This window comes from Macrobrachium rosenbergii, chromosome 3 (genome assembly GCF_040412425.1).
Source record: "Macrobrachium rosenbergii isolate ZJJX-2024 chromosome 3, ASM4041242v1, whole genome shotgun sequence".
NCBI lineage: Eukaryota > Metazoa > Arthropoda > Malacostraca > Decapoda > Palaemonidae > Macrobrachium > Macrobrachium rosenbergii.
Window position 1 is genome coordinate 85,309,971 of NC_089743.1, and position 24,313 is coordinate 85,334,283.

The 24,313-nt window shown below is 36.6% G+C and overlaps 1 protein-coding gene across 1 annotated transcript in view; it reads right to left on the bottom strand.

The window, feature by feature from the left end:
- The window catches only part of LOC136826686 (beta-1,3-galactosyltransferase 2-like), a 37,414-nt gene extending 17,718 nt beyond the window's left edge, over nt 1-19,696 (bottom strand). Inside the window, exons 1-2 of the mRNA XM_067084057.1 lie at nt 19,645-19,696; nt 7,182-7,244 (exon numbers count right to left, since the gene is read on the bottom strand). Of these exons, the coding sequence (XP_066940158.1) occupies nt 7,182-7,194 (13 nt within the window). The 5' untranslated portion in view covers nt 7,195-7,244; nt 19,645-19,696. The remainder of the gene's footprint in view (nt 1-7,181; nt 7,245-19,644) is intronic.
- Between the last annotated feature and the right edge of the window lie 4,617 nt (nt 19,697-24,313).

A 24,313-nucleotide genomic window follows, 5' to 3' on the forward strand; every position in this document is an offset into this window, starting at 1 on the left:
CGTGCTCCTTCTCTCTCTCTCTCTCTCTCTCTCTCTCTCTCTCTCTCTCTCTCTCTCTCTCTCTCTCTCTCTCTCTGTAGCATATTTATTGATAACCCAAGGTAATATATATATGGGTTATATATAAACATGGTGACTTCACTAAAAAAGAAACTTGTATCGCCTCCATTATAATGAGATGATAAACTCTAGGCTCACTGTAGAAGATTTTGGTTCCTTCCAAAAGCTGTTTAGGCCCAAGCCTGGAGCTGTGGGTTTCTAGAGTGCTGTTAGATGGCACTTTGTTTACTATAGCACTATAGACGTCTTTGCAGACTTGTGATGACTTGAACAATATAGTCAGTCTGAGGGATTTGCACTTCTTTATGTAAAAAGTAAAACTGTGCTGTTTTGGTCGTTTGTTTCCTCTCACTAAAGCGGTGCGCAGTTTCTTACTGTCAAACTTGACCTAACTGCCCTCATTCTTCTTTCACCCATCTTACCTATCAGCTAAAAAAAATTTTTTGACCTCACTGCCCTAAAAAAAAAAATTTTGACCTCACTGCCCTAAAAAAAAAATTTTGACCTCACTGCCCTCAGTCTTCTTTCACCCATCTTACCTATTAGCTGAAACAAAAACTTGATCTCACTGCCCTCATTCTTCTTTCACCCATCTTACCTATCAGCTAAAAAAAAAATTTTGACCTCACTGCCCTCAGTCTTCTTTCACCCATCTTACCTATCAGCTAAAAAAAAAATTTGACCTCGCCGCCCTCAGTCTTCTTTCACCAAGCTGACCTATCAGCTAAAAAAAAAACTTGATCTCACTGCCCTCATTCTTCTTTCACCCATCTTACCCATCAGCTAAAAAAAAAAACTTGACCTCACTGCCCTCAGTCTTCTTTCACCAATCTGACCTATCAGCTAAAAAAAAAATTTTGACCTCACTGCCTCAGTCTTCTTTCACCCATCTTACCTATCAGGCTAAAAAAATTTGACCTCCTGCCTCAGTCTTCAACCAATCTGACCTATCAGCTAAAAAAACTTGATCTCACTGCCCTCATTCTTCTTCACCATCTTACCTATCAGCTAAAAAAAAACTTGATTCTTCACCCATCTTACCTATCAGCTAAAAAAAAACCCTCACTGCCTCAGTCTTCTTTCACCAATCTGACCTATCAGCTAAAAAAACTTGACCTCACTGCCCTCATTATTCTTTCACCATCTTACCTATCAGCTAAAAAAAAAAAAAACTTGACCTCCCTGCCCTCATTCTTCTTTCACCAATCTGACCTATCAGCTAAAAAAAAAAACTTGACCTCACTGCCCTCATTCTTCTTTCACCATCTTACCTATCAGCTAAAAAAAAATTTGCCCTCACTGCCCCAATTCTTCTTCTCACCATCTTACCTATCAACTAAAAAAAAAACTTGACCTCACTGCCCTCAGTCTTCTTTCACCAATCTGACCTATCAGCTAAAAAAAAAACTTGACCTCACTGCCCTCATTCTTCTTTCACCCATCTTACCTATCAGCTAAAAAAAAAACTTGACCTCAGGTCAGAATAGCAGGAGATTCAAATGACAACTCTTTCATTAGCCCTTTGTGTACATAAGCATGAATGCCCGGGTGTAATAGTTATATTAGTGCGAGCGAACTAAGAAGCGAGGAAATAATGAAACTGATAGAAGAGGCGACTTGTAAAAACGGAAGCAGACAAAACTTGGTCGAAAATGTAGGCAGAATATCTGACTGTGAACAACCCTGGATATCAAATTGTTTCAAGTAGTTATGATTCGAGGAGAGTGCCGATAATTGCTAACTGACTGTTTACTGATGATATTGTGATGCTCATAAAGAATCTGTTGTTTGGTTCTAAAAGGAAACAGATCAATTATCCAAAAGACAATTTAGGACAGCTTTTCCCCACAGGTTTCAGGATTCCTGCTCGGCTAAACTTCGCTCTAAATTATGAAGTGAACTGAGGATTGGTTAGAAATGAGTTAACGCAACGCAGATTCTCTCTAAAAGTATTATTATTAAGTTTTGAATATATAGTTGGGAACTTGGTTAACTTACGTCCATGAGTTTGCAAGGAACTGAAAGCAAAAATTATTTACAAAAAGTTAAGTATTTAATTTAATCAGACCAGTGAGCTGATAACAGCCTCCTGGGTTGGCCTGAAGGATTAGACATTTCACGTGGCTAAGAACCAATTGGTTACCTAGCAACGGACCTACATCTTATTGTGAATCCGAACCACATTATAGCGAGAAATGAATTTCTATCACCAGAAATAAATTCCTCTAATTCTTATTGGCCGGCCGGAGACTCGAACGCGGGCTGAGAGAGTGCAAGAGTACGATATCAACCCGTCCAATGAGGAACTGATTTATTTACAAGACTGATAATTCTAAGACAACTCATGTTTTGACCGTGGCAAGTTGGTGGCGGCTAATCAAGCTCCATCTCAAGTTGGAAAGATTCAAGCTTGATATGACATGTAATGGTTCTTTAAGGTCTTTGCTAACCAGACATGATTTGCAAGATGGAACAAGTAAAAAATGCCCCGAAGTTTCTTCGGAGCAATCGAGTTTTCCGTACAGCGTATAATGCTGTATGAAACTCTCAGCCACGGCCCATGAGACTCTCAGCCGCGGCCCTTGAAACTCTCAGCCACGGCCCGGTGGTGGCATGTGTTGTTGGAACCTACAGGGGTGCCAGAAGCACGATCATAGCTAACTTTAACCTTAAGTAAAGTAAAAACTACTGAGGCCAGAGGGTTGCAATTTAACACGTTTCATGATTGGAGGGTGGACGATCAACATACCAATTTGCAGCCCTCTAGCCTCAGTAGTTTTTAAGATCTGAGGACGGACAGAAAAAAAGTGGATGGACAGACATGGTTGTCATCTCAATAGTTTTCTTTTACAGAAAACTAAAAGGTTATAAGTGATTTCCATAGACCAGCTCCGAATACAGGTAAATCGTGAATAGGCTACTGCTCATTGGAGAGAAAGTCCTGAGAAAACTCCTTCTCTCTTCCTTCCTTAGAAGAGTAACGGCTTATACTGCGTTCGCGGCATTTTCCCGAAAAAGCTTCTAAAAATGTTCTGAAGAGTGAAGCTTTTGTGTAGGGTCATATGGAGCACTGTCGCATGAAAGGATTGTAGAATTGGTCGTTGAACTGAAGAAAATAACCCGAATGCTTTCGAAGACTCCAATATAAAAGAAGAATGTCATTGACAATGGGCGTGGTGTTCAGTGAGGGAGCGATCAACTCCAAGGACCAGCAAGGAATAGCATGAAACCATTAGCATATCAAGGTAAATGTTATGTACTCAGTTTCCATAAACAAACACGCACACACACATACACGCGCACACCAGCGTACGAGAGAGAGAGAGAGAGAGAGAGAGAGAGAGAGAGAGAGAGAGAGAGAGAGAGAGAGAGAGAGAGTGGATGTGTGTGTGTGTGTGTGAGAGAGAGAGAGAGAGAGAGAGAGAGGAGAGAGAGAGAGAGAGAGAGAGAGAGAGAGATGAGAGGATGTGTGCGTTTGAGGAGAGAGAGGGAGGAGAGAGTATGTGGATGAGTGTGTTTGAGAGAGAGAGGAGAGTAGGTAGAAGTGTGTGTTGAGGAGAGAGAGAGAGAGAGAGAGAGAGAGAGAGAGAGAGAGAGAGAGAGAGAGAGAGAGAGAGAGTGTGTGTGGTGAATGTGTGTGTTTGAGAGAGAGAGAGAGAGAGAGAGAGAGAGAGAGAGAGAGAGAGAGAGAGAGAGAGAGAGAGAGAGAGAAACGGCTGGCTTATGCATGTTTATGTGTGGTCTTCGGAAGCGTTTACAAATTTTCAGTTGCGCGTTCACTCTGTTTTTGCTGCTTGCTGCATTCCAAGTCCATATTCTCTCACCATCTTTGCAATCCTATTATCATTTTCCCCCCTTTTGCTGTTCGCCGTCGTGTTGTGGAGAGTTGCAGTGACGGTTGCTCAATTGCGGGAGTTTATTTATTTTTTTTTCTTTCCCTGGCACGGTGTTGCTTGCGCATTTGCATGTTTTTTTTTTTTTATTTTTTTGCTGGAAAGGTTGTTAAAGCTAGCAGACTGGTCTGAATTGCAGACTTTGCCGTGATAGATAGCAATGAAGTATTCGAGGTATCGCATAATTGCAGTCTTTTTTTTTATGATCTTCATGTCAGGAAGAAATGCTACAGTTTTCGTAGAAAAAATTATGTAGGTATACGTTTTAATCTACAGAAAATTCACGGATATACTACAGTATTTGAGATTCTTCTCATAGGGGTTCTATTTCAACAGAGAAAAATTTGTACTTGCAGTGTATTCTAAATAAGTTTTAAGGTAGGAAAATACTTTCGGAATATCTTTACTTCCTTATTTAGTCTCCTTCATCATTTTTATTGTCAGGAATAAATGCAACATTGGGCGTAGCCAAAAATGGTGTAGGTATAAGTGTTATTCTAAAGGAAATTAAGGATTTTACTAAAGAATTTAAGATTCTTCAAATGAAGGTTCTATTTCGTCCGAGGAAAATGTGTACTTGTAGTATATTTTAAAAGCACTTTCATCTATGGAAATACTCTCGAAATATCAGTATTTCCTTATTTTAGTATTTCTTCATAATTTTTTCTTGTTAATTAGAAATGCAACAACTAGTATAGCAAATTATGGTGCAAGTATACGTTATTCTACAGCAAGTTAAGGATTTTACCAAAGAATTTAAGGTTCTAATAAAGGTTGTATTTCATTCGCCAAAAAAAAAAAAAAATGTGTACCTGCAGTATATTTTCAGAGCATTTTAAGCTAGGGAAATACTCTCGAAATATCCGTATTTCCTTATTTTTATTTCCTCCCTTTGTCAATGGCAGGAGCGCACGCCGGAAATGAGTCCAGTACAAATGTTCACAAACGCTTTTATTTTTTCTGCACCGATATCAGCTGTGGTGAGCCAAGTTTAGTTCCATTTTTTTTTTCGTGAAATTTGGTTCTACGCTCTTTTGTCAGTTCCTGTCTTCAGCGTTGTATTCTGCTGATAAAACCTAGAAAGAACAGAATTTGCTTCATTTGTTTTTTTGCTTTAGAAATGGGAGGGAAGGGGGGATACTTTTCTGTCTTTGTCTGTAGTTTTTAAGTTCATGAAATTTGTTGTTTTCGATAAGAATTGTTTTCACGGACGAAACTTTTGATTCAGGCTTTCAGACCCAAACCTTTACGAGAATGTACAATTTAACGTTGAAATCTAGTTGCAAAATACGATGAGTTATCGCAACGAACACCTCTTTCCGTAATTTCTTTTCTCATTATAGATGCCTATTGTATCGTAATCTCCTGTGACCATCGGCCCATCTGACATTTCATTCTGGAAATCGAAAACTGGAACTGGTCTCTGGAACAACTTTGAAGGTAAGTGAAAGCAACTTTTAACCACTCAGTACTCAGGTGTAAACAGCAATACCGTAATAAAATTATCAGCTTTAATAAATGGAATGCTTGACATTAACTCGCAACTATTGAACGAATGGTGTCAAATATAGCATGAAAATAACTGAGCAGTTAATAGGGACAATAAAAGGACAAAGGGTTCAGCTATCTCTGCCATTTTACTGTTTCCATGAAATATGAAAGACTAAAGAGAAATTGATAAATATAACTCCGAACTTTCATTTAGTTCTGTCTCTCACTTTTTATCATCATGTTGCATTTGCAATAGTAGCTTGTTCTAAAGAAATATAGCCACTCTAGTACCTACGGAAATGAAAAGTACCAGAAAAGTCATTGGTGTTTGATGACTGAACTGTGACTTACAAGGAACGAGATTATTCCTTACAAGGGCAGGGATTAGCATTGGGCACATTCATGGATACGTGGATGACTGAGTTTATTGCCTACAAAGAATCATGCACTCAGCCTCATAACTGTTATAATGTTGGCAAGGTAAGTCATCGGTCAATGGTTCCGATCCTCCCAAGAGGAGACGTGTCAAATTTATTTCTAGGTGAGATTACTTACTCTCAGTATATTATTATTATTATTATTATTATTATTATTATTATTATTATTATTATTATTATTATTATTATTGTATTATTATTATTATATGAAGGAAACAGACCCTCTAACAGACCTCTCTTAAACAAGGTCTTATTGAAAGGATGGCTGTATTATGGAATTTATCTATCTCCAAGTCCTTTTCAACCCACGTCGAAGGATGACCAACGAGGATGGTCAGAACAAGTCGACGGTACACAGCCTAAGTAGAAGAGCCTGAATCAGACCATGAAGGTATCCACTGATTTCTGATTGAATATTTCAATAAAAGACTTCCCGCATTCCACACACTATTCTTTTTCCAATATGAATATCGGCCAGTTGCTGACCAACATCGCTGAGCCTGAAAAGCGAATTGTAAGGAAACTAGAAAAGATCCTGTATAAGATAAATTCGCATAACAGAACCATCCTTTTCAATAAGATCTATTATTATTATTATTATTCCGCCAGCATCCCTGGTGAGCGGACCAATCAGGAGCGTCCATCTCCGGGCAGCGACCCTCCCAGTAGTATTACACATTTACACTCTCCCACGGGTACTCCTTTGCTCATGACGATAATCCCATAGCGACCAATCAAATTTCAGCACTGCATCCACCCGCACCCCGTGTCTCTGGATTCGTCTCACCCGTACAGAAGATGACCAACGGGTTGGTCGAAACATGTCGACAAGAAAAACTACAAAAGAAGCACCGATATATCCAGAATCCATCTGCTGGTAAAGACGACAGAAGAAACGCCGAAAGGATCTGCCTGAAAGTCTACGGATTTACAGCGCCAGTTTTCACTACCCTGCACATCTACAGAAAATAAAACTTCTGAATAAACGCTGTTTATATTCGCCAAATTATGAACACAAGGCAGTCATTGACCAATATTAGTGTACAAGAGAAGTATCATATATGTGGACACATTCATGCATAGCAATCTAAGAATCCCAGTTACTTCCGAAGACCTTAAAAAAACAGAGGATCCATAAGTGAAAATACTAGAGAAATCTTCGTCATATGACACGCAAACAGTAAGGTATTTTAGATGGACTCCAACAGGCATTATAGCAATAATATATGCTTAGGATCCTATTCCTTCATATTCTAGGTTTACCAAATATTAGAAATACTTTTCTTAAGAAGCCACTCACCATTTAGATCCATGGTCCTTGAAGTAGTTGTCAAAATATGGTTTCCACTGACTTCTGGATACCCTGGAAGAAAATTTCAAATTTCAGAAGCAATATAGTAACTTTGTTAGTGATAATAGGCCTACTTTCGAAATATACAGGTTTTATTTTGAATCAAGAAATTATAAATTTCATTTGATGTATTACTTGCTATGATACATCACCATTCGCAATTTAAAATGACAAAAGGAGAAGAATAATAAGATTCCAAACACTTGGGAAGAGATAGACATCTTTACTTATCATAATGTTTTAGATAAAGTTTTGAAGCCAACTCTGTATAAAAATACTGTAATTCATGCGATATTTGGCAGGATATGAAATCTCTTCCTAATACGCTGGATAATTTAGCTCAAATAAGAACGCAGAATGATAAAATGACTTACGTTTTTAAAATTACTAATTAGGCCATGGGCGCATAAATATGACGGTAATATGTGCGAGAAATTAAGCATTTGGATTAAGCTCACAGACATTATTGGAAATATTTCCCGAAACTTGAGGAGTAAGTGGAATTACAGAAAAGGCTATGGAGAAAATATCATTCGTTGGAATACAAATAAGAAACTCAAGAGATATATTCTTTTTATATAAAATTCGTTCGTCCTAAGTCTAACCTCCTTTATCTTTGTTCGTTTACGTAACTCATAATTCCTTTTGGGACGTTACGTTCTTCTTTTAACTGGTTCTTCCAGTAAACACGCTCTTAGATTGTCTTAGCTGGATTCTCATTTATATCTGGCAATCCACAGTTTCCCCTTTTCTGTTCTCAAAGATTATAGTTGAATTCGTTTAACCTTTTCCAGATGCTAATTGGTCTCCGTATTTGCATTAAGTATCTATGTATCTAGGAAGTAGATATTCTCCAAATTCCATCCATTTGAGGTCCTGAGTGTATGAAGGATGGAATGCCAGTGCACTAATCCCTTTCACCCTTTGAAGAGACCGTCCGAGCATCGGGAGATCTGTGTTTACTGCGTCTTTGATGTCTGGAAAGTCCAGGGATCCATCCAGGGATCCACATCCGGCCCCCATCCCTTTCAACACCTTACTACATTAATGGCCCATACTTGTGGTAAGGGCTGGTGCTGGCACAAAGCCGGCCTCGTTTAAACCAACCAGCCATGTGTTCAGGGGTCTGTTTTTGCCCTATGACACGCTGAGTTTAGTAGGCCAGAGAGTGGTTGTGTGAGGACATTGTGATGCATTTACCTCTGGTCCAGGCGGTTGAACAGGATTTGTGAACGGATATTTTGATTCAGAAGCTTCTTCAGGAAGGGTGAATCGTTAGACGTAGATTATCCTTGTGGCTGTCTCTTTTATTCATCCACTGGCCACATGGGTGAAGATTAGTTATGAAACTTCCTTTGCCCCCTAAAAGAGGGTCATTCTTTTGTGGTAGGGGTAAGATAATATTGTTTACCCTCCGGATAATCACCCAATCCGATGAACACATGTGGTAGGATATTAGCATGAAGAAATCCCCAAGTGTTGTTCGTTGTTTGAGGAATTCTTGTTACTTAAATGCCATCCACTGGAAAAAGATGCCATATTCCTCAGAGAGAGAGAGAGAGAGAGAGAGAGAGAGAGAGAGAGAGAGAGAGAGAGAGAGAGAGAGAGAGAGAGAGAGTGTGTTGTACACCTATTTTCAACACAATGTTTTCTGTCGTTACTGGCATCCTTTTCTATCATTATTACTATTTTCTCTTTAAATTATTTCATTATTCGTCTCATCATCTATCCCAAATGAAGGTTGGCGGATCCATTGTTAGCCGGACAAATCACAGGTCAAAATTTCAAACACCCAAAGATTATTATTATTATTATTATTATTATTATTATTATTATTATTATTATTATTATTATTATTAAAATACAATGTTCAAGTGCAACTGTTCAATCTTTCTTCTTATGTAAATGTATTTTACTGCTGTTTATTGTATCTACTTTATGTATTTCTAACGGCATTGAACTAGAATGAAGTTTGTATTTTCTTATTTTGATTACTTACTGATCACAAATTTTTAAAGTATTGTTGAGAGGCAAGACTTGAAAAAAAATCTGTCGTTATTAGTAAAGGAAGAATCTGTTGTGACCAAGTTTTTCCCCTTAAACCTTTACACTCCCAAATTTTTGGTTATTTACTGGCCATTAGGCTACAAATACCTATACTTCTTCGAAGCTAGTAAGAGACAATTAATACTTCTGTGACATTGCTTCTTGCTTGGTACCCGGATGAAAAAAAAAGACACAAGAAATGTTAATGAATTCTTTGGGAAAGAATTTACCATAAAATGCGTCAGAATCATTTTCTAAAAATAATAATTTTTACGTAAATGAAAACTACAAAGTCAAAACCTACGGACGGTTTACTGGTTAACATTATAAGGGTGCTTAGGCTAAAATGAAGTTGATTCCAATTAAGTTTGTAGGAAAACCGACCATAATTGCTACAATGAGAAAATAACTTTACTCCTACGTAAAACTCTCTCTCTCTCTCTCTCGAAGTCCTTCTAGAACCTCTCTCTCTCTCTCTACAGAAGTCTTTCTAGAGCTCCCCCTCTCTCTCTCTAGAAGTCTTTCTACAGCCTCTCTCTCTCTTTCTCTCTCTAGAAGTCCCTCTAGAGCATCTCTCTCTCTCTCCCTAGAAGTCTTTCTAGGGCCTCTCTCTCTCTCTCTCTAGAAGTCCTTCTAGAGCATCTCTCTCTCTCTCTAGAAGTCTTTCTAGGGCCCCTCTCTCTCTCTCTCTCTCTCTCTCTAGAAGTCCTTCTAGAACCTCTCTCTCTCTCTCTCTCTCTCTCTCTCTAGAAGTCTTTCTAGATCCCCTCCCTCTCTCTCTCTCTCTCTCTCTCTCTCTCTCTCTCTCCAGAAGTTATTCTAAAGTCTTTAGTTGCCGGTTATAAATATGCCCACTTCGTCGAAAAAGGATTTACAGGGTCATGTGTATTGCCTTTGGCAGACGTCAGATCGGTAAATAATTTCCATTAGCAAGATTACAGCTGAAGAAACTGGTCACCTATTTTGATTTACACCCACACCGAAGAATAATTTCTTAATTATGTTATTTCTAAGTAATGATCATTCATTACGCAAAAAATGAAATTCTCAAGAATATGTGTATTTTTTCACAAAGAGTGTTACCCTTTCGGTTTTCAACGAGAAATTATGGGGTGAGGTTGCTGGCCTTACACCCTGCCCTATCTATCTATCTTTTGTCTATACATATATATCAATGTATATATATATATATATATATATATATATATATATATATATATACATACATATATATATATATATATATATATATATATATATATATATTTATATATATTTATATATAGAAATAATGAAAACATGAGCACGTGTTTCACAGAAATAAATTTCTGATTCACATTGGGCCCGAACCCTGGTCTTTCAAATGAGAGGCCAAGGTGTTACCAATTAAGGCCAATATGGGTCAATTGGTAACGTCCTGGCCTCTCATTTGAAAAACTGGGGTTTGGTCCTGAGTTAGAAATAATATATATATATATATATATATATATATATATATATATATATAAAAATATATATATATATGCATAACAATAACAGAAGCAGTTTTATAGCCACAAGCAAACCAAGTTTAAATACGCAAACAGGTGACCGTTCTCTACTGTCTGCTCGACCGACAAGAGGTATCCAAGGTCAAGGTCAACAACGCTGAGTGGAGCGACGCCAGAACGCCTCACATGAAGAAATCAATCATTTTATTGGTAATAAGATGTAGAAATAGAATGTAGAACCAATACTGTAACATAGTTTTACCATGTAATAACATATTAAGGAAACATTGTGTAAACAACTAACCACCTCATTGTAAATTGAAAACCAAAATTGTAACCAAGGAATATGGCTGGTACAACTCCCTGCCCTTAGGACAACTGTATGTATAAGTCCTTGCAGAAAAGCCTTAGATTAGGTGAAACGGACCGTAGCAATAAATGGAAAACACACCACGAACCTATATACTTATCCAGAACTTTGAAGAATTATTGATAGCAGAAGTAAGGAAATAGGAAACAGTGAGCATCAAAGTCAATGCCACAAAGGCGTTACTGCAACAAAATTGTGAAAAGTGAAACTCTGCCCGAAATAAATCTTCTTTTATAACTTATACTGGCCTGAGTGGGCAGCATGCCCTTTCAATTGAAAGACCTGGGTTCAATCTGATGTGAGTCAGAAAGTTTTCTGTTCCGCACGTGATTGTGTGTTGATTATATATATATATATATATATATATATATATATATATATATATATATATATATATATATATATATATATATATATATATATGAGCCTTTTTTCTTTCAACGGAATGAGATCTAGAACTTAGCTGTCTGGTTGTTAGTATGTATTTTTCAGACGAGGCTGGTAGCCATTAACCTATTTTCTTTTGTCGGATACACACTACAGTTGTTTAGTGATCAGGTACTTAATGAATATCATACGTAAACAGTCACAAAAGATTTTCAACAGACATACACATACTACTACTATTTGCCAATGAATGAAAGCAGGGGATTTTCAGCAGCGAGATGGACATCATAATAAAATATGTGTTAATGGACTTCATTCTTTAAGTGATGACGGAGGTCGCCACTTGAAAAAATGCAGGTTATACGATACAGGAAACACTGAAGGTTGAGAATTCCACAGTCTACAAGTGAATGGCATGGCAGATGGATTTTAATTATTCTTCCCAATTTTGTCACATCGAAACAGCCGTGGGATATAACAGATCAATTACGTTCCAGAGTAAGAAACTGAGAAATGTATTAAGTTGCTTTGCTGCTAAAACTCTCACAAATGGCCATTAGTTTACCTTCTAAAATAATATAACTTACTGTATATCGATATATTTTTTGTGTGTGCAACAACGATAGCCTAGCCGTCGTCTAGCCCGGGTCGGGCACTCTTACCACTCGTGTCTATGTCAGTAAGCGGAATGAAGTCTTGGTCCAAGGTGGGACGGTTCGTACAGTACCCAGAATCTGGAACTGCCGTCTCGACCCTCCCTTATAATGCTGTCACTGTTGACAGTTTAGCCATTTTAGCTGTTGGGACGCAGGGAATCGAACATTGATATTGTGATGCAACAGTGGTTCTATTTACGAGATTCCTGAACCTGAGCTGAGCTCTTTCAGAGATAGATGGATAGACAGATAGAGACAGGTAACGGATGATAGAGGAATCATTCTGTTTGTTTGTGTATTTGAGAGAGATCTATAAGTTTTACTAATCATCTGAGAAACATGTGAAGCATCGAGCAACCTATTCAATATTCATGGAAAATATTAAGGCTCAACCTTAATCATTTGAGGCAAAAAGAAATTTACTTCATCGGTTTGTAGTTATACGAGTATAGCCTAAAACTTGTGTATATGTGTGACTGTATCTGTGTACATTTATGGTCATTTGCTTATAAAATGCGAAGGTTCCATTCATTCAGATTATATATGTGAGCTATTCTAACTAAATACCCAATGTAAAAGAAGTTAAGAGACCAGTGAATCAAATAATTTCAGGCCACAATTCGGTGTAACACTATTGACTCCATCAATGCCTCAGGGACTTTTCAAGTTCTCTCATATATGCTTATGTAAAAATGCGTACATTTGTGTACCTCTGTACATGACAGCGTTCAGGTGAATATCAAATCGAAATGATTTACTTGTGAGGTTTGATGTATCTGTCATAACAGACTGCATACGACTGAAATTTTGAAATTAAAATATAGAGTGTAAAGGTGATTACTTCTGCAATTTTGTTTCTGCTGTGATACAATTAGCAAGAGCGTTCGAGGAACACGTATCTCCGCCAAGGTAGGGATGTCTGAATTTTAACAATATATCTCGAGAAAGAATGAACGGATTTAGGTAAAATTTCTTTTAAAACCGTTTGGGTGGCGCCCTCTAGATGACAGATTTTTAGTGAAGGGTTTGATCCATTCGCATCAAAAGCCAATTAACGTTAGTGTCACCATACAACTTTTCACCAATTTTCGTCAAAATACGTTCAAGAATTTTTAGTAACCTTGGTCATAGCCAGACCAGGACCCTTAGTGGATCCTGGGTCAGACAGACAGATCGATAGATATACTAACAGAACGAAAAATATAATCTCACTGTCTAAATTTGTTGTAGAAAACTGTAAAAGATAGATAGATTTAAAATTGATTAATTTTCCTCTTTGTCGGAAGTAATTAATCAGTTTGAAATATACTTGATTATCTTTTACAGTTTAATACAACAAGTTCGTACAAATTTTTTACATTGACACAGACATACAAAGTATACCTTAGTTTAACCAGACCACTGAGGTGATTAATAGCTCTCCTAGGGCTGGCCCGAAGGATTAGACTTATTTCACGTGGCTAAGAACCAATTGGTCACCTAGCAACGGGACCTACAGCTTATTGTGGAATCCGAACCCGGAGACTCGAACGCGGGCCCAGCAGAGTGCTAGCCGAGAACTATACCGACCTGTCCAACGAGGAACTAATACACATTTCATGCTATATAACTAAAAGGTGATTAAGAAGAAAATTCTGTTTTCTCCATGATATCATAAGTATTCTTCATTACGTCAGAGTAGAAAAAATGCCAAAAATGGTTAATATACCAACTAGATTGTTTGGTAGTTAACATTCTCTACTGACCAACACACAGGAATTTAACTCAATTCTTTTCCATAAAGCAAAATGCTAACAGTTGAGTCGAACAGAATGGAAAAGGCATTTTTTCAAGTTTTTGATATATGGGCTTTAAAAACAGACGCTTGTATTTAATATCCGCTGTTTTCACTGAGTTCTGGTATCATGACTATCACGGCCTCTTCTACGTTTCCATGAAAGTTTAAATATTTTCGCTTTGTTCTTTGGATATTATTGTGAAATATTTTTTAATATGCAGTCTGACATTTTTTGAAACTCAGTATAAATGTATGATATACTATATTCACACACCACACACACACACACACACACATATATATATATATATATATATATATATATATATATATATATATATATATAGGATACAGGCAGGACAGCAAATCAATTGAACATATCAGGACACAAACAGACTGGTACATAAAAACATATTTATTTTTGCCGACGTTTCAAGACAACAAGTCTCATTTCAAGGCTGCAATAAAAAGAATAAATATTGAGAATACATATAAAATATACAAATGTTTTTAAAGAGATTTTTGTATATTTTATATGTATCAATATTTATTCTTTTATTGCAGCCTTGAAAATGAGACTTGTTGTCTTGAAACGTCGGCAAAAATAAAGATGTTTTTATGTACCAGTCTGTTTCCACTGCCCTCAATCCTGATATATATATATATATATATATATATATATATATATATATATATATATATATATATATATATATATATATATATATATATATATATGTGTGTGTGTGTGTGTGTGTGTATGTGTGTGTGCTCGTATGTGTATGTACGTGTGAGTGTGTGTGTGTCCAATTTACTGGTCACATACGGTGAAAGAACTTTTGTAGGCATCTTACACTTCGACCTTTGAATCGAAATTTTAAGAGTACATCATTAAGAAATGAAGTCATTAGCTGTAGACTTACGCATCCTTTCATTAAAGCAGTTTTCAGGATTCTTTGATGTCACCATTAAATTTTCAAGTTAATTTTCGTAATAATAACTAAGTAAGTTCTAATTCCACCTCAACAACGATGTGTTTTAACCTAACCTTGGCTACTCCCTGGAAGACCATATTGCATCACAGTGTACGCTTCTGCAACATGATAGGACTAATTAATACTTGGCTGGGATCCCTATTTGTGCAGCTGGGCATGTGGATGGTGGTTCAGTGACTTTGTATAGGTTTCATGGAAGATTAGTTATCGGTATTATGTGTTGCAGCCATATCGCCGGGGCCTTGCATCTTCCGTGGACTTCATCGTCTCGTCTGAGTCTCGACCTTTCTGTACGATATCAGTAGGATATCAATAATCTATTACTGCTTCATAACCACTCTACTCCCATTCATTTTATATTTAGAGATTTATTATGATTTTAAGGGGTGATCTTTTAAAGACAACCTAAATTGTATTACTTTTTTTTTTTTACTGAAGTAACCTGTCAACGCGTTACGGTTGCAAGCTCTTGCATTTGTAGTTTTGAATGGACTCATGGGAGATGATGCCTGTGTCGTTTCCAGCTGAAGAAAAGAATTGGCACTGTTTTCTGAGAATAGTTTCTCTTTACTGGAAGAATTCTCATGTTCACAAATTAAACAAGAGGTGAAATAAGCCTATCTTTGTTTATAATCGTCTTGATCAAATCTTAAGGCATCCCTTGATCACAAAATCCAGCAGAGTGAGTCACTTAGGCTCTAGACCCTAAGCAACTAATGGCGTTGCAATTTTCACGCAGGTGCAGAGTCAAATTTTGACCGGGATCCATATTTTACAGTTCGCTTTCAGCCATCAGATAATAATTTTGATGACAGCGTTTCAAGTGGACAGGTTGATGAATTAATCGGGACACCTTTGGCACAGATCATCAAACCCTCACAAAAAAGCTTGGGTTCGTAGTTACGTGCTACATTCGTGAATGATATTCAGGTTAATCTGAGGGTTGGAGATGCTTTTAAATGTGATAATCCTGGTATTTTTATTAGCAATTTGTATGAATTAACTAGCAGGCACGTGATTTGATCTGATAAGAGAACTCATAACGGATGTATCTCCAGTTTTTTCGTTCAGGGTAATGTAACTTCTAATGATGTACGCATACATAATCAACACACTCACACACACACACACACACGCACACACACATATATATATATATATATATATATATATATAAATATATATATATGTATATATATATATATATATATATATATAATATATATATATATATATATAATATATATATATATATAAATGTATGAATACACATACACACACACATATATATATATATATATACATATATATATATATATATATATATATATATATATATATATATATATATATACTCATTTGTGCAGGCAGTGACATGTGTTCTCTACTCTCCCAATCGTGTTGTAGGGCTGTGCAGCATTCGTTGGTCTAAAATCGACCCATGTTTACACCTGAATGATAAACATAGCTTTACAATTTACGGCGCTGATACAAGTGAGTAATCGATGTTACTAGCCTAAGCAGTTCATTTGTCATAAAAGGTGTAAACAAATTTACGAAAGGAAACGGGATTTTACGACGAAGACCATGGAAAAAATGACCTTGTGAATTCACTAAACATGACTTTGATTTACCAAAAGGAAATAATGTCTGAATCGGAGACATGAATCAGAGAACATTTAGGTTTTGTTGAAAACTAATATTTTTAATAACCTAATCAGGGAAAAGGAATGGTTGGTAATCTTAATTGTCAGTTATTTAATAAACGAGGACTAGCTTGACCGTGAAATTTTTCGATTACTTCCTTGTATCCATAATTATTGATGAATATGGCTTAGGCTGAAATAAAGTTGTTTATTATTATTGTTTAATTGTTATTATCATTATATTTGGGATTAGCAGACGGATTTCCTAGAACACAAGAGCGTCGTCAGTTTCATCGCTAAACTGAAGACAGCGCGTGTGCAGAAAATCAGTCTCTCTCTCTCTCTCTCTCTCTCTCTCTCATCGTGTTCGTTTGATAGAATAATAATAATAATAATAATAATAATAATAATAATAATAATAATAATAATATAGGGGCAAGATCCTCTTTCAAACAAATGGAGTTAAGTTATGGCATCAGCAGCGTTCACTGTGTATTATATCTTTTCAGTCTTGTTTATGATAGATCTTTCTTCGTTACTTCATTCCACCAGTAGCTCCTATATTTGTCACCCTTCAAATACATGATTGCATTCTGTGGGTGGTTGTTTTTTTGAACTTGATTGTGTTTTACGTTTATCCTTGTAAATGTGGGCCGTAATAATAATAATAATAATAATAATAATAATAATAACAGTGTGATCGGTAGCATCCTTGCTTACCAAAAGCGAGTGGGGACAAGTTCGATTCCTTGTTGAGGATGGACGGACGGGCACGCTTCGTAAAAATTTAAAAAAAAGACCTAAGCAAAGGAATTGGGTAACTGATAGCTAGGCGAATGCGGGAGTCATTACTAAGGGTTAAAAAGGGCGTGGGGCCTGCAACCTCACCCAGAGAAAATGAATAACAAGTAAAAAATGCGCCGAAGTTTCTTCGGCGCAATCGAGTTTCTGTACAGCCGCTACAGCGTATAATCAAGGCCACCGACATGATATCTTTCGGTGATCCGGTAGCAATGCTGCATGAGCCGCGGCCCATGAAACTTTAACCACGGCCCGGTTTTGGCCTGCTATCATCGTTGCCAGAGGCACGATTATGGCTAACTTTAACCTTAAATCAAATAAAAACTACTGAGGTTAGAGGGCTGCAATTTAGTATGTTTGATGACTGGAGGGTGGATGATCAGCGTACCAATTTGCAGCCCTCTAGCCTCAGAAGTTTTTAAGATCTGAGGGCGGACAGAAAAAGTGCGGACAGAATAAAGTGCGGATGGACAGACAAAGCCGACACAATAGTTTTCTTTTACAGAAACTAAAAATCAATTAGTTCTGAAAAGGTATTCTCTCCTCACTCGATCTCTCGTTGTTGCTTTGGTAAACAGTAAATAAATGGTAGAATGTCTCTTTAAAAGATCGTTTCGTCAAATAATACTATTTGAAAATAAAGCGATTTGTTTCCCTCACTTTTAAGTACGTCGATATTACCTTAATTCTGAAAAAAAAGGTAAAAAATGTCTCTTTAAAACATCGTTTCGTCGGGTAATACTGTTTGAAAATAAAGCGACTTGTTTCCTTCACTTAAGTACGTCGATATTACCTTAATTCTGAAAACAAAGGTAAAAAACGTGTCTTTAAAAGATCGTTTCGTCAGGTAATACTGTTTGAAAATAAAGCAATTTGTTTCCTTCGCTTTTAAGTACGTCGATATTACCTCAATTCTAAAAAAAAAAAATGGCTCTTTAAAAGATCTTTTCGTCAGGTAATACTATTTGAAAATAAAGCAATTTGCTTCCTTCACTTTAAGTACGTCGATATTGCCTTAATTCTCAAAAAATGGTAAAAAATGTCTCTTTAAAAGATCGTTTCGCCAGGTAATACTATTTGAAAATAAAGCAATTTGTTTCCCACTTTTAAGTACGTCGATATTACCTCAATTCTAAAAAAATTGTAAAAATCGTTTCGTCAGGTAATTAAAAGAATTTGTTTCGTCAGGATATTATACTAAAAAAGAAAAATTAAATGACAATAATCGTTTCGTCAGCTGAATTTGTTTCCTTCGCTTTTAAAGTACGTCGATATTACTCAGTTCTAAAAAAAGGTAAATATATCTCTTTAAAAAAAAATAATACTGTTTGTAAATATATCGATATTACCTTTAAAAAAAAGATCTCTTTAAAAGTTTTCGTCAGGTAATACTATCTGAATATAAAACAATTTGTTTCCTTCGCTTTTAAGTACGTCGATATTACCTCAGTTCTAAAAAAAAGGTAAATATATCTCTTTAAAAAAAGGTACTTTAATACGTCGATTCTAAAAAAAAAATTAAATATATCTTTAAAGATCGTTTCGTCAGGTAATACTATCTGAAAATAAAGCAATAAAAGTCGATCTCTTTAAAGTTTTCGTAAGGTAATACTATTTGAAAATAAAGCAATTTGTTTCCTTCGCTTTTAAGTACGTCGATATTACCTCAGTTCTAAAAAAAAAAAAGGTAAATATATCTCTTTAAAAGATCGTTTCGTCAGGTAATACTATCTGAATATAAAGCAATTTGTTTCCTTCGCTTTTAAGTACGTCGATATTACCTCAGTTCTAAAAAAAAAAGGTAAATATATCTCTTTAAAAGATCGTTTCGTAAGGCAATACTGTTTGAAAATAAAGCAATTTGTTTCCTTCGCTTTTAAGTACGTCGATATTACCTCAGTTCTAAAAAAAAAAAGTAAATATATCTCTTTAAAAGATCGTTTCGTCAGGTAATACTATCTGAAAATAAAGCAATTTGTTTCCTTCACTTTTAAGTACGTCGATATTACCTTAATTCTCAAAAAAAAAAAAAAAAATGGTAAAAATGTCTCTTTAAAAGATCGTTTCGTCAGGTAATACTATTTGACAATAAAGCAATTTGTTTCCTTCACTTTTAAGTACGTCGATATTACCTTAATTCTAAAAAAAAAACGGTAAAAATGCCTCTTTAAAAGATCGTTTCGTCAGGTAATACTGTTTGAAAACAAAACTTCTTTCCTCCATTTCTACGTGTTTCGATGTTACCTTAATATTCAGTTCGGTCTGAAGCCATCGGGAGCTGTGTGTTACACTGTTTATCACGTCCAGCCAACTGACGGTCCATAAGTACTTAAGGACAGGTGCCACTCCACACCTGTCATTAAAATGGAAACATCAAACATCTGCTTACCGGAGGGCAATTCAGTGTTCACTTTAGTAATTTTTTTTTAATCACACTGAGGGCTAGTATCTAATAGCAGATGGAGTGATCCGTACCATGTAAGTAATATCCATAAATAAATGCTTGAAGCAAGATCTTGGATTATTTCATTGTATGTTCAGAGAAAAAAATTTCACTATGAGTTGATCAAATCTTTGATACCAGTAACGTATTTGACAAATACAGGCCATCAAAAATTCATAAAATAATGCTTCTTTATATTCAGTTTCCTTTACCAGTGGTTAATCATGAAACTGAATAAATAACACAAGCAAATTATCAAAATCTACGAATAAGCAATGGTCTGAAAGAGCCAAATCTCACCGTGACGCCGCAAATTACATAATCCGTAATTCATGATATTTACATCAGAAACTTTGAGTGGTATGCTACCTGAACACTTGTGTAACCCTCATTCAAGAAGCTATTTACACATGTCATTTGAGGCGAGTGTAAAAACTCGCGCGCGCCTCGCATACACACACACACACACACACACACACTTAGTCACTTATCAGCTCTTGAGCAGGGCACACAAACGCCAAGAGGATGGCTGTGAACCCCTTGGCCAACAGCAAACAGTCTTTCAATCTTGCAGGTGTCCAGGTAAGAAAAACAATAACATTCTTGCCTCCCCGATTGGTGAAAATCACCAAATGGCCGGTGCATGGTGCATAAAATCCCCAAAACATAGTATTCAAATTACTAAAAGTTAAAAAATACTCACAGTATCGTGAGTTTTCAAATGGAGAACCAAATCCACAGTTGTGTATGGGTGCAAATATATTTAATTTTTCGGGAATCTGATGGAACAGGGAATCGAACAGATTCCCGAAAGCTCTCTGTGTAGATTTATTTTTAAATATATATGTACCCAAACACAACTTTCGATTTGTCTCTCCATTACTAAAAGTGATATGAAAGCCTTTGGATTTTGTATACTCGTGGATGTGGTTCAGGAGATAGGCAGTGTATGACAGCGGATGTGTATGAGAGGAAGACAAGTTTTTATGGCAATTAACCAGTTCAAAATGAAAGGAGAGTGTTTTCGGGACTAGGAAGGATAACCGGGATTGTGCATAGGACTACAGGGAAAGGAATAGGATAGTGCTGGTAGTATCAGGATGATGGTGTCAGTGAATCAGTTCACGGATTGCATAGGTAAAATCTTGGATTTCATGTGGAAAGTTCAAATGGTCATACTCATCATTACAACACTTGTACCAGTGGCCTCCATATTGCTCAGGTAGATACCCTGTGCCAATATGCTCCATTTGTACGGTACGGTACATTCTTTGAATATTGAGTAGTTACTTCATCGTGTGGTTATCTTTACTAGGCATTAAACCTTAAACACTCTCAAGGACTGCTGAACGGATAAGCTCTGAAATGTGACATACATTTTTGATTGGCTGAGAACTTCATAAGACCTGGAATGTGACATACATGTTTGCTTGTCTGACAACTTCATAAGCTCTGAAATGTGACATACATGTTTGCTTGTCTGACAACTTCATAAGCTCTGAAATGTGACATGCATGTTTGCTTGGCTGAGATCTTCATAAGCTCTGAAATGTGACATGCATGTTTGCTTGGCTGAGAACTCCATAAGCTCTGAAATGTGACATGCATGTTTACTTGGCTGAGAACTTCATAAGCTCTGAAATGTGACATGCATGTTTGCTTGGCTGAGAACTTCATAAGCTCTGCAATGTGACATGCATGTTTGCTTGTCTGAGAACTTCATAAGCTCTGAAATGTGACAAATTTTTACAGCGGCTGAGATCTTCATAGCTCTCCAAATGTGACATACATTTTTGCTTGGCTGAGAACTTCATAAGCTCTGAAACATGACATGCATGTTTGCTTTGCTGAGAACTTCGTAAGCTCTGCAATGTGACATGCATGTTTGCTTGGCTGAGAACTTCATAAGCTCTGAAATGTGACATACATGTTTGCTTTGCTGAGAACTTCATAAGCTCTGAAATATGACATATATTTTTGCTTGGCTGGAGTATAAGCTCTGGAAATATGACATAAATGTTTTAAGCTGGCTGAGAACTTCATAAGCTCTGAAACATGACATACATGTTTGCTTGTCTGAGAACTTCATAAACTCTGAATATTTTTCTGTGACATAAATAAATGTTTGTTTGCTGGGGAAGTCCCATAAGCTCTGAAATGTGACATACATGTTTCTGTGGCTGAGAACTTCATCAGCTCTGAAATGTGTTTGTTTGGCAGAAACTGCATGTTTGACTGTTTGCTAGCTGAAAGCTTCATAAGCTCTGAAATGAGACATGCATGTTTGCTTGTCTGACAACTTTATAAGCTCCGGCTGAGAGCTTCAAAACCTTGTTTGGAATTTCAACTGATATACGAATGAAATTTCAAACAGTAAAAATAATTGTGAAACTTCATTTCTTTGAATCTGATGCTCAAAACAGGCACAATTTTCGAGTTGGTTCTGTAACCCCTTGAAGTAGTTTTGGTGGAGAAGACCTCAGAAACTACCAACATTGATATCTTATAGAGCTGTATAGAACTGGAAATCCTGCAGAGGAAAAAGGTCGAATTTCGGCAATACCTTTACTTCCGGCCCCTATCTTTTTATTGTTCTAAAGTTTTAATTTGGATGTCGCGGATATTACCCGCCTAACCGACTTCATACTGAGAAGACAAGCGCCCGGGATAGAGAGTTAATGGCTCCCTGTTCCCAAAATTCCATTGATCACGTGGCCGGTTGCCTTATAGGGGTAACTATAAAAACTAAAATTCCATTTACAGACAGTCTAATTATCGACTGAAGGGGCATTCGATTTGATCTCGGCATTCGGCCCATTTTCAATGTAAGAGGACTGGCGTTCAGATTGTTGAGATTTCCCGAAATGCAAGGCGACAAATCAGAGGTCAGTGTTACTGCTGTTATTATTATTATTATCAACCATTATTATTATTATTATTATTATTATTATTATTATTATTATTATTATTATTATTATTATTATTATTATTGTAATGAACAATATACAGGATAAAAAGAACCCTGCAATGTCGAGCGTTTGAGATATCACACCAGAATTTCAAACCACTGGTCCAGCCACTGGAGACAATGCCTTAACTGGAAATCAAGATGTTATAGTACTAGGAATTTACTCCTGTCTCCCTGAAACAGGTGCTATTTATTTGTAAGGCTGACCGTTTCGCAATGCGTGTATAATTTTGATTTAGAGTTAAAGCATTATATTTATTTATCTACCTGTCTGTCTCTCTATGGAAGGCTGGATCTACTAATTCGTCTGGATCTACTAATTCGTTTTATAGTATTATCCCAAGTGGTAGGACGTGTTCTCTGGGCTGGGGTACGAGGTGTTGCTTTCGACAAGGGATCTCCCACAAACTCGTACAAAATCATTTTCTCCGACGACTTCCTCATTGTCGATTGGGTCTAGTCTGACGAAAGATCTATTGAATCAAATCGTTTCCAATTTATCTACGGCTTTTAACATCGTATCTTTTATGACCTGGCCCACTCTTGTCGAAGTCCTGTCCCAAAGGCGTAATGCAATGACATTGTTTCAGTCACTGCTTCTGGAGTTTGGAAAAACGTTTCCCCGGGCTTTAAAAAAGGCTGTACGTATTCATGGCGAATTGGATAACGTTGGGGAAACTCTGCACAAGTGGTTCATCTGCAATTCATGGCTTGGAGTATGAAAGTAGGGGTCATATTTTTATGTCAGGAGAGTTTAACCCCCCTGTTAGAGGAAACAGCTCATTGTTCAAAAATGTAATATACTGCAATTGTTGCCATAAATGTTATAATTGTCATTCTGCTCTCTGCGAAAGAAAGAGTTTTTGCTTAGCTATGATAACCGTGCCCTAATTTTTATGACAGGTAACGTAACTGACAGAGAATTTGGCTTACTATCTAATCGTGTGCTGGTATTTGTGACAGCTAAATGTAGCTGACAGGGAATGTAACAATGCTAATCAGGCAATGGCATTGGTGAAAGAAAAAGTAGAAGGAACGAAGGATTTGGAAATTTGCTCATCTCATTTGCGAATCTTGGCTGTTTCTTTTCCTCCTTCAGATGTCAGTGGCGCAAGGAACGCTTCTTCAGGTGCTAACATTCCCAACTGTATTTTCAATAGCAAGAGTAATTTAGCATACTTCATACTAATACAAATTGTCGAACAGTTGACTGGCCATGTCAGTGAACCACGTGACTATACGTGAGCTTTTTCTAACATTTTTTTTTTTATTTTTAATCTTTGACAGAAAGGCGTAGTGAGCAATATATTCTATTCTAAGGAAAGATTTTTTTATAACTTAGATACCTTTCCCACCTCTTCAATAATGAATTATATTATTTTGAATAATAATAGTTATAACACACGCTGATGAAAAGATTGTAATAGAGATGACTATACAAACTGAATGTCTCAGAAACAGCTGGTATTTCCAACGCTACTGCCCTCGGCGAAGGTCTCCTA